This window comes from Solanum verrucosum, unplaced genomic scaffold (assembly GCF_900185275.1).
Source record: "Solanum verrucosum unplaced genomic scaffold, falcon-dt-bn FXZP01000303.1, whole genome shotgun sequence".
Lineage (NCBI taxonomy): Eukaryota > Viridiplantae > Streptophyta > Magnoliopsida > Solanales > Solanaceae > Solanum > Solanum verrucosum.
The window spans coordinates 1251228-1263838 of record NW_026019911.1 but is presented as its reverse complement, the minus strand read 5'-3'; the positions used below and the strand labels follow the sequence as shown (position 1 = coordinate 1263838).

Here is a 12611-nt window from a genome sequence, read left to right as displayed (position 1 = left end):
TGCCCCCTAATCTGCCTCCTCGGGGACCACCCCGTATACCCTGGTGACCACCCCTACGGTCCTGTCCCTGGCCTCTGCCTCTAGCTGGAGGTGCTGGCGGATGCCTAACTGCCTGTGGAGCGGGTAAGGCTAACCTGCGATGGGGACACTCGCGGGCCCAATGATCTAATCCCCACACTCATAACACCCCTGGGACTGTCGACTGAGAGCTGGAGGTCGGCTACCCCGGCCAGAAGAACCCATCTGTGAACTATCTGGCCCCGACTAGAACCGGCACTAAAACCAATATGGCGGTGCTGATCACCCTCTGATGCCTGGAGAGCAGCCTGGAAGGGGCTACTAGACTGACCCGACTGAAACCTCTACTGGGATCTATCATAAGACTCTCGGGGTCTGAAACGGCGCCTATCATGGCTATCCTCCTGTCTAGCTCTCTTGCCGCTGCCCCCTTGGGCCTCGCGACGGAGCTGCTCGATAGTGGGGCATGGTCCACTACATCCAGAAATGAGCGGCCCACTGAGACTAAAGACTGAGTCTCAATCCGCAACTGTAGTCTCAAACCCCGAACAAAACAACGAACCCTCTCCTCCTCAGTAGGTAATATCATGGCGGCATGCCTGGAGAGCTCGTGAAATCGGGCCTCATACTCTGATACTGTCATGGAGCTCTGCTCTAACCGAGCAAACTGATCTCTGAGCTGATCTCTGATGCTCCTGGGAATAAATCGGGCCAAGAAGGCCTCTGAAAACTCAGTCCATGTGACCGGTGGAGACCCAGCTGGCCTGGTCTCTAAGTATGTACGCCACCACTGCCTGGCGGGACCGTCTAACTGGTAAGCGGTAAGTCTGCCCCTCTCGACTCCACTAAACCCAAAGTCTGTAGCCGCTCGCGGCAAGTAACTAGAAACTCGTGGGCATCCTCCCCCACTGCCCCAGAAAACCTCGGCGGTGATAGTCTAAGGAACACCCCGAGCATCTTCTGCTCCCGTAGTGGCATGACGCCCTCCCAAATCGTCAGGCTGAACAACCGGTGCCGCTAGCTGCTGAACAACCGGTACCGCTGGTGTAGGCTGACCCTGCGGTACTGGAACGGCTGGAGCTGGGGCCTGCTGCATACCCCCAATGGCAGCTAGTATCTGTACGAGCATCGCCTGTATATCTGGAGCTGCCACAGGCTCAGGCGGTGGCTGGGCTGGTCCCGGGCCCATCGGCTGCTGCTGTGCTGGAGCTGCTGGTGGCTCTATCACCGGCTCCGGAGTTTGCTCTCGGTCCTGGGCTGGTGCTGTAGCTCTGGCACGACCTCGAGGTCGGCCTCTACCCCTAGCTGGGGCCCTACCACGCGTGCGAGCCATCCCTATAAAAGAGTGGTACAAGTAAAATTTCAGAAACCGATAAGACATGCAATGCACGACAGTGATACAAAAGCGACACGTTCCTAAAGACATCATGTAGCCTCCCGAAGATAAGTAACGGACGTCTCCGTACCGATCTGCAGGACTCTACTAGACGTTAGCTCTGTACAAGTGAGACCGACGAACCTGGGGCTTGATACCAATTTGTCACGACCCGATTTACCAAGTCATGATGGCACCTACTATAACCCGCCAGCAGGTAAGCCAACCCGTAACCCGGAACAACAAGTAATGGGTCTGAGGGTAGAAATTAAACAAGAGTAGGCAAATAACAATATAAACAGGCAGACACAAACCAAAAACATATAAATAAATAAAGATCCCTCCCAGAACCTGGAAGTCACTAGTACAGAGCTACTACAAAATGAGTACAAGTCCCAAAACTGGACAACAGAGACTAGACTGTCTCGAAAGGAAGAAGACAAGTCTATATATACAGATGGAGACTGAAATAGTACAAAACGCCGTGTGCTCACCCCCGTCTCCGGATAAGTCTACTCCAAGCTCGATGAACGCTGGCTACTAGTGCTCGGACCTGCTTCACAAAATAGATGCAGAGCGTAGCATGAGTACTAAAACAACAGGTACCCAGTAGGCATCATCGGCTGACTGAGCAAGATAAGCAAAAGTAAACTGAAATGCAAATAAAGGGTCACATCAAGTGCAAAGAGTAGTAAATGGGGGTATGTACACGAGCGTATAGGCAACAAAGACAAGCAATCTAACTAACTCCGCCGGGCTCCCATAAACCCGACGGGTACGCTCGTGCACAATAAAAGAAACCACCTGCACGGACCCCCATAAGCCCGGCAGATGCACTGGCAGTTGAAGTAAAATAATGGAGCTAGAAGGTCTATCACAATATTACCAAATTCCGAACTTTTAACTGAACCATTCCCAATTATATTCCAAGATCTCATTACGTCCCGGACTTTAATGGGAATCTCTCCAACCTCCAAAACCTCAACCTACAGATGAGAGTAATCAAGACTAAACTAAAGCTTTAGTGAGGAATTGGGAATACACCACGTGCAAGCTGGACCACGGACTCGAACCGGGTACTATAGCTAATGAGTCAACCTATATGGGATGGACCACGGACTCGAACCGGGTGCTGTAGCCAAAGGTCGGGCACGGGTGGGCTGGACCACGGACTCGAATCGAGTACTGTAGCCAAAACCAGATCACAGGTAAGCTGGACCACGGACTCTAACCGGGTACTGTAGCTAAGCCTGGACATAAGTAAGCTGGACCACAGACTCTAACCGGGTACTGTAGCTAAAACCAGATCACAGGTAAGCTGGACCACGGACTCTAACCGGGTACTGTAGCTAAGCCTGGACATAAGTAAGCTGGACCACGGACTCGAACCGAGTACTGTAGCCAAAACCAGATCACAGGTAAGCTGGACCACGGACTCTAACCGGGTACTGTAGCTAAGCCTGGACATAAGTAAGCTGGACCACGGACTCTAACCGGGTACTGTAGCTAAGAATCAATATCCAACCATACATCGCGGGAAATATCACCAAACCGATTACCATAAATAATCATTTTAGTCCGACCCTCATATATCGCAAATCGCCGAGGAAGTATCCAATAATGAGTAAGCTAGACCACGGACTTTAACCGGGTATTTGTAACCGATAGAAAAGCAGGGCATTATGGATACAAGGTCATAAGCTGAGTTACCGCCTAGCTAAGGCTCAGACTATCAGACTCAAGTCTGCTATATTAGTCTACAAGGAGTTGACCGTCCGAAACGACGTCGGAAAAAGTTCTACTGCCCAACGACATCTGAAACCTCGCAAGTCTATGGCAACACTAGTCTAAGCCTAGACTAAGGCCAAATATACTTCAAATCAATATTATCATATACACCACAAGATATGGATATTCAATAATATCAAGAGACATGCTGTCATAATCCAACACTTTCCCGAAAGAAGGTCTAAGGCAGGAATTATAGAAATTTAGCATGCTCGACACCCAAACCCCTCCATACTCAAGCAAATCAATAAACAAATGCCTAAACATGCTCAATCTCACGAGAGAAAACCATAGCCTACCTGAAAGCCGATCACGCGTGCTCCAACTCACGGTACTGGATCTTTTCCTCTCCGAACGGTCTCCAAATGCTTCCCCACTAACAAAAGGTTAATCACCTCGTCATTACGAATATATTGACACTAAAATTATATTTTTCGGAGACGGACCCAAAATCGGGTCTAAAATGGGATTGTGGGGCCCACAATTAGAATCTCAAAATCGAATCCGTGGAAACGTCCCAAATACCTTACTAAACTAATACCCCAAAATTTTAGCACAAACAGATGCTTAAAACACCGCAAATCAGCCACAACAATTAAAAGTAGCAGCCCCTAGTTCACCAATTTCCGGAAAAACGAGGCCCTTTCAACCCAAACAGATTATACCACGACGATCCTTGCGAAAAACTCTACAAGTTAGCCTCAAGAATGACTCAAAACGGACTTACGATGATCAAGAACTCACATTTCAAAATTCAACAACAAAACCATCCGGAAATCACCCTGGCAGTGGCTAAAAATCGATTTCTTACCTCAAATGAAGCCTCCCCTCGCGTTTCTGAGACCACCGCTAGATTCCCCTCGAAATTCTCTTGAAGTTTTCCTTTTGAATCACTTAATTTGGACTCAAAATGAAGGAGCAATCTCAAGTTGAAGTTGAAGGAAAAAAATATGGACGAATTTCGTCTTAAATTCTGGAAATTTCCAGATTTCACTCCTCTGCCATGTGTCGTCACGTGGCTCTGCAACGTCACCGCCGCGTCAAAATTCTACAACCCTTCAAACTTAAGTTTCGATGTTTCGGACTCGTTCGGAGTCGGAAAAATACAAACCTTATATGGAATCTGATTGGAAATGATATTTCGGACTCAACGGTGAAGGCGAAATTTCCATTTGGAGCTCGCTTCGATGAAAAGTGGGTCCCACACCCAGTATCATTTTGAACCAGATTCCACAATTGCCCTCTAAAGCCTCGGGAAGTGAACAAAGGGTCGTTCTAGACCAAAATCGATCTTCCGAAGCTAACCTAGCTGTCAGAATTTTCATCTGAGCACGTCTTCCAAAAAGGTTGACCAAAGTCAACTTTTCAAGTCATTACATAATAAGTGTTAACTACTCAGTAGCAATAAATGACAGGAATATAGATAAATCACTAGTATTATACTGGCGAATGTCAGGGATAGAACTAACCCCAGGAAGTAAAATATTTACAACTAGATGTAAAAACTTATATGTTCTAACAACAAAACATAAAATAACAGCAAAAAATAAAATAGATAAAATAAAAATAGAAGATCCCTTTGAAAGAATAGTTACAGTCATAGATAAAAACGATTATAGTTATAATGAAATTGATATAGAAGAAGATTTAGAAATAGTAAAAGAAAGACTAAGCACATCGAAAAGGATAAACAATGAGATACCCCAAATATCATCAAAAATGAGTACCTCAAGGAGAATAAATAAAACCCCACAAAAATCAATAGAAGAATATATAAAACCACATCATTACTACATAACGGGAATAATGGAACAACGAAAATATTTAATATTAATAGATACAGGACGAGAAGAAAATTATATTACAAGAGAATTAGTGACGGAAGATGAAATAATAACTATTGAACAATCATGCTCCGAACTACCAAAAGCATTAATGTATACTGAAGAAACTACAGAAAAGGAAATAATCATCGGAGGAGTACATATAGTAATAAAATTCAAAATATATCAAGGAAATGAAAATATCATTTTAGGAATAAAATGGTTGGAACAAGTAAAACCATATAATCTAGAAGACAAACAGTTAACAATAAATTATGAAAATAAAAGAGTAATAATAAAAAGGACTTTGGTATGATAAAAATATGAAAATATATATACTTGCAAAGATAATAATAGAAGGATATTACAACCGATATTATACACTAATGATAGATACGGGAGCAGAAGCTAATATATGTAAATACAATTGTTTACCAGAAGATAAATGGGAAAAATTAAAAACACCGATAGTAGTAACGGGATTTAATAATGAAGGAAGCATGATCACATATAAGGCAAAAAATATAAAAGTACAAATATGGGATAAGATATTAACTATAGAAGAAATATATAACTTTGAATTAACTACAAAAGATATGCTATTAGGAATGTCATTTTTAGAAAAATTATACCCACATATAATAACAAAAACACACTGGTGGTTCACAACACCGTGTAAACAAAAAATAGGAGCAAAAAGAGTAAATAATAAAAAACGAAAAACAACAGAATGGATAAAAGGAAGTGAAAAAATTACACAAAAATTAGAAAATATAAAAGAAGAAGACCCTAAAATAGAATTAATTATATTCTCTATAGATAAAGTAAAAATAATTCAAGATAAGTTAGAATTATTATATAGTGAGGATCCTTTACAAGGATGGGAAAAACATAAAACAAAAGTAAAAATTGAGCTAATTGATAATAACAGTATAATAACCCAAAAACCATTAAAGTATAATTTTAATGATTTAACCGAATTTAAGATACATATAGATGAATTAATAGAAAAAGGATATATACAAGAAAGCAATAGTAAGCATACAAGCCCGACATTTATCGTAAATAAACATAGTGAACAAAAAAGAGGAAAAAGTAGAATGATTATTGATTACAGAAATTTAAATGCAAAAACTAAAACATATAATTATCCGATACCAAATAAAATACTAAAGATAAGACAAATACAAGGATATAATTATTTAGGAAATTTGATTGTAAATCAGGAATTTATCACTTAAAACTAGAAGAAGAATCTAAAAAACTAACAGCATTCACTGTACCACAAGGATTTTATGAATGGAATGTATTACCATTTGGATATAAAAACGCACCAGGTAGATATCAACACTTTATGGATAATTACTTTAAACAAATAGAAAATTGTGTAGTGTACATCGATGATATATTATTATATTCTAAGACATAAGATGAACATATAAGATTATTAGAAAAATTTATACACATCATAGAATATTCAGGTATAAGTCTAAGTAAAAAGAAAGCTGATATAATGAAAAATCAAATAGAATTCTTAGGAATACAAATTGATAAAAAGGGAATAAAAATGCAAACACATATAGTACAAAAAATAATTAACTCAAATGAATAACTAGACACAAAAAAGAAATTATAATCATTCTTAGGACTAGTAAATCAAGTAAGAGAATACATACCAAAATTAGCAGAAAATTTAAAACCGTTACAACAAAAATTAAAGAAAGATATAGAATATCAGTTTGATAAAAAAGACCAAATACAAATACAAAAGGTAAAATTATTATGTAAAAACTTACCTAAACTATACTTTCTAGATGAAAACAAAAAATTTACTTATATAATAGAATCAGATGCGAGTGAAAAAAGTTATGGAGGAATATTAAAATACAGGTATGATGACACTACGATAGAACATCATTGCAGGTATTATTCAGGAACATTTAATAATATAGAAATAAAATGGGAAATAAATAGAAAAGAATTATATTCAGTATATAAGTGTTTATTATCATTTGAACCATATATTGTATATAACAAATTTATTATAAGAACAGATAATACACAAGTAAAATGGTGGCTAACAAGAAAAATACAAGATTTGGTAACAACAAAAGAAATAAGGAGATTGGTATTAAATATATTAAATTTTACATTTACAATTGAAGTAATAAAAACTGATAAGAATGTTATTGCAGATTACCTATTACGACAAAGCTACTCAGACTGAGACTGAGGAAGAAGATACAATCGAAAAAATACTCAAAGTTATTACTACACTTTGTACAAAAGTGGATAGTATGGACATGAGATACAAAAGCTAAAGACTAATGAAGATAATCTGAAGTCTAAAGCTAGTCAGCAGCATGACTATAAAAATGCGGAGCTACGTCGAGCAGAAGACGGAAAAATGCCAGAGCGAAAAGAAGACGATGGGAAACTCCTTAAAACCCATAATGTTTGTTTAAATACAGCTGCAGGTACAAGTAAACAAGTTAGCGATAAACAGCATAAAAATGTGAACTTAAACCAGCTATTTGCAAAACCATTTACCCAAAGGACACCTAGACATGTGTCCATAGAACCACAAACATCTACATACACAGATAGTTTGCAAAACCAAAATTAAAAAAAGACATATAACTACATTACACGAACCTATATTGAAAATATCCACAAAATCCAAACCTATTTAAACCGCAACCCAGATCAACTACAAAAGAACCAAACCAAGATTATTTGACACAAAAGTTACAAAGATATAACAAGTTAATTGCACAACCGAAAACTAACGCTAATTTAGTAAGAACATGTTACAACTACGGACTGTTAAATACCATATACACATATGACGGAGAAGAAGTTAGTGGAATATCAGAACTACACAAAACATTCATCACATACAAAAGAGTTACGAAAGGAAATTTATTTTATGTAAAATTCTATACAGCACCAGCGGAGATATTATACGAAAAAATAAAACCTCCAATACAGGTTATCAAGATAGGATTAACTAAAGATATGATTATACCCGAGGATATCGGACAACAAGTAGAGATATGCAAAATAGAGATACCAAGTTTTTATGCCAACAAAAGGATAATTGGTATATCAACAATTATACAAGAGTTAGCAAATAATTATTTAAACGGAAACGCTATATGGAGTACTATGCAAGAGACCAGTTAATGATTTATTCCCATTCAAGGGAGCTAAGGAAAGCAGATATGGATGAAGTCCAAAGATGGATTTTATCACTACTAAAGCCAGAAGAACGACCTACGACACGAGCACTAAAAGAATGATTTATTTCAGCAGAATTATTAACCAGATATTGCAAGCTAATTGGTCATAAATACCCGGACCATATATGTTCAAAGTGCAACGGAGAAGATAATATAATTCCAGACGTCCAACTGGAATAATCAACGAGGAAGAAAACAAGAAGGAGAAAGAGATATGAACAGAAAAAGTTATGTATAAAATAATGTAAATGTAAAAGTCATAATAGTTGTCATAAAGTAGGTATGGGTCTTTTGTACAAAATATGACAAGTGTATGTGGTAGATAGTGTACATTATTAATATGTGCAAATAAGTCGTAAAGAGGATAGTGGTAGACAAAATAAGAACTATTCATGAATAGTAGTAAATAGTAGTGGACATGTGTAAAAAATGTGTTAGGATAAGTATTTAGAATAGTAAATTTTTATGTCTATATATAGACTTAGTAGTAAACATTGTAGAAGGGGGCAATGCCTGATAAATAAAAACTCTCCTTTCAAAAAACTCTCTTAAAGATACTAAAATACTTAAAAGTTAATGGATAAATCTGAAATCCAGTCAGATATTTCATATAGCATGGCTAAGCAAGAGGCAAAGGTATATTGTTCAAAAAATATGCGGAACTAATTTCATATATTCCTGAATATCATATATATGATTGAATAAATTTATGTTAGTTATTATGCATTAGAATTATTTGAATCATGATTTCTAGTTTATTAGCACACTGAAAACAGGGAGAAAACTTCTATACTATGCCATCCTAATGTTGAAACTGGTAGGCGAGGAAAGCCGTTTAGGGGAGTAAACAAAGTTGAGGCGCTGATAAGAAGAAAGTATCTGCTAAAGTACGATGCTAGTAGTGACAGGAAAACATGATAAAGATAATCTAGTTCATAATGATCTAATATGAATTTAATCAATTATGAATATGATAGGAAGGAATAATTTGAAATAAAAAACCTGCATAATAAAGAACATGACTACATACATGCATGATGAAATGATAAAAAACTACGAAACTTTAATCCTATATGTACTTAAAAATATAGAAATAATCGAATTAAGAAGAATAATATGGAAAAAAATATTTAATGATTACGAATCAGAAGATATATTAAATCAAGAATGGTATGAAATAGACCTACATGATTTAGACTTCGAAAGAATAGAATGGTATGATTTAGAAATAAATTCAGATTAAAATGAACTACGAATATTTACAATATTGGATAAAATCTATGGAAGATACAAAACTATTAGAACAATTAATGGAGGAAAATTTATATATGTACCAAAGAACCGAAGATATGTTATATCTAGAATATATCATAAATAATATTAAAGAAATATTCAGATTAAAACAACTATCGGAAGAATATTACAATAAATATTATTACATTTTACCATGAATTTCACACTACCAAAAATTAACATTAAAAAGATATCAAGATTAAGACACTTAGCAAAAGAACACTACAATAAAATCTTTAAAATAAAATACTCACCTACCACACTACCACTTTCATGATTGTATGTAGTAGTATGGGATGCTATTTACACATGGCACGAGTAGGCTTAAACGATGCTAAAGTGTGTTCCCTAAGCCTTAGGGCTATTATGTGATTGTCACCTATATGTTTGTGTGTCTCTTAAATGGTTTTATAAAGAATGTTGACTTAGTATGTTATAATGTAATGATAAAACCCTTGTCTATGGTAACTCTTAGGAACACTTAGGTGTATATGAAGAGGTTGTATGGGCGGTCACTTCATTATTCACTTAAGTGTGACTTAGGGTGACTTGAGATAGAGTCTTAAATGGTAATGACATAATTACTTTACTATCTTGTTTAAGTATTGTACACTTGTATTAATTGAGTTGTAAATGATGTGAATATGGTCTTAATTGTGAATGGTGACTTGAAATGTGGGTTTATGCTTGTGGTTGTAAAGGTTTGTTAAAGAAGGTCTTAAAAGCATACATTCCTTGTAAATGTCTGTTGTGCATGTTTTCTTGCATGGTCATCATACTTAGTACTTATTGTACTAACTCCATATTTCTCTATTGTTATAAGTGTAGGTGGTGGGAAGTGAGGAGATCTTTTGAGGAAGCTTGGGATAGTGACTCTTCTCAAGAAGCTTGGTATGTCCTCATATATTCGAGGACATAGTTGTTATCTTTCTAGTATTTCCACTTAGACATTGTATAAGACTTATATTTTCTATTGTTGTAAAGGGCCGTGTCCCTAAGATGTTCTATTAGTGTCTAAGATGGTACATGAGACTTAGAAATTCTACTTCTTTACATTTGGAGGAGTTTATGAGTATTATGGAGTTGTTTTAAAATGTGTTCTTATTCCTTACGGTTTTTTTATTACCGAATGCGATGAATGAATGCTAAGGCTTGTATAAGACCTCCGAGAGGTCGAATATGCATGTAACGGCTAGGGGGTGCTCCCGGGTCGTTACAAACTTGGTATGAGAGCATTAGGTTTTGGAAATTGTCCCTTAGGATTCAAAGTCTCATATGCCACGTCTAGTAGAGTCTTGTTCATCGGTGTGAGTCGCGACACATCTATGAGCGAGAGGCTATAGGACGGTAGAAGTTTCACTTCTTTCATTAATCTTGACGTCGTGCCTTAGAGTTTGGTCTATAAGTGTCATTTTCCTAATCCATCTATTGTGTATATAGGAAATGAATACGATGGCTAACCGAAGGAGAGCGGAAGAAGGGGTAGTTGATGAGGGATCGAGTTCCTCTCCAAGGTGTGCAAGGTCTTCAAGATGACCAAGTCCCCATTGGCAATCAAGAGAATGAGGTTCCGGTGGCTCCTCCGGCCATGACTAATGAAAGGATTAGGGCGGCTTTTCTAACTCTAGCCCGAGCCATGACGGCTCAAGCTAACCGAGATGTGGGGCCTAGGGTGAATGCTAATGAGAGTACGGCGGCCTCAAGGTTGAGAGACTTCGTGAGGATGAATCCTCCTATCTTTTGGGCTCTAGAATTGGAGAAGATCCCCAAGGATTCTTGGATGAGATTTACAAAATTGTGGATGCTATGGGAGTATCTTTTAGAGAGAAAGCGGAATTGGCTTCATACCAATTGAAGGAGGTGGCCCAAATTTGGTACACTCAATGGAAGGCAAATAGGCCGGAGCAAGCGGGTCCTATAGAATGGGAGGAGTTTAAAAAAGCATTCTTGGGTAAGTACTTTCCCCTAGAGAAGAGGGAGTGCAAAATTGAGGAGTTCATTAATCTTAGGCAAGGTATTATGAGTGTGGAGGAGTATGCTTTGAAGTTCTCTATGTTGTCTAGGTATGCTCTATCTTTGGTGTCTAACCCTAGAGAAGAGATGAGTATGTTTGTTACCGGTGTATCCGACTTGGTGAAAGAAGAGTGTCGTACGGCAATGCTCCATGGTGACATGAACATCTATAGGCTTGTTGTGTATGCTCAATCTATTGAGGAGTCTAAGATGACTAGGGTGAGGAAAGATTTAAAAAGGAGTAGGTATGAGGATCAAGGACAACCTAGGTTTAAGAAGAGGGCTCCAAATCAAGATTTATCAAGTGCTCCTAAGGTTAACCATGAAGGAGGTGGTGGTTCTCAAATTGCTAAGCCTAGTTGTTCCACTTGTGGAAAGAAGCATTTTGGGAAGTGTCTATCCGGCACTAGTGGTTGCTATGGTTGTGGGAAAAATGATCACAAGGTGAGAGATTGTCCTAATAATGTGTCTAAAGGAAGGAATGCTAGGGAAGCTCCTTATAGTGGTCCTAATGTTGATGGTCAAGCAAGGAATCGTTTCTATGCTCTCCGAGCTAACAAGGAAGTAAATCCGGATGAAGGTGCCGGTAAGTCATAATTTCTAGTTTTGTGTTGGTTTAGATGGATTTCTCCCAAGTGGGGGATGGTATGTTGAAGGATGAGTTGAGGTGAGTTTGGATATTCTTGTCTCTTTCTTCTATTCCTAATCAAGCTTGAGTCATTTGATTGTAGAAGCATGATGCATGGTTTTTGGAGTCTTGTGTGGAAAAGAATGAGTTTCTATATTCTCCTTATAATGATGCATGCTTTAAATTGAGTTCTTAATTTAAATAAGAAAACGAGGTTGATGATTGTTGTTCTCCTTATATGCATAAAATGGTGAGTTGCTAAAAGTTGTTAGAGTTGATTAGTTGAGCATGCTTAAGTGTATTATTTATGTGGTATGATTGTGTTTTAATGAGATAATTGCATATTGTGTTCTTTGATGTTGTTATGAGCGTGAGGTACTATGGAGAAGGGAGTTCCTCCAAATAAATGAGAAGTGGAAAAAAAAGTTTGA

The 12611-nt window shown here is 37.8% G+C and overlaps 1 protein-coding gene across 1 annotated transcript; it reads left to right on the top strand.

The window, feature by feature from the left end:
* Positions 1 to 11696: 11696 nt before the first annotated feature.
* On the top strand, positions 11697 to 12149 carry LOC125822027 (uncharacterized). Its single transcript, XM_049501408.1, has one exon. It carries the CDS (start codon positions 11697 to 11699, stop codon positions 12147 to 12149), a length of 453 nt encoding a protein of 150 aa, XP_049357365.1.
* Positions 12150 to 12611: the final 462 nt, after the last annotated feature.

Excerpts from the sequence above, each read along its gene's own strand:
- LOC125822027 (XM_049501408.1), top strand. The coding sequence starts at position 11,697 with ATGCTCCATGGTGACATGAACATCTATAGGCTTGTTGTGTATGCTCAA.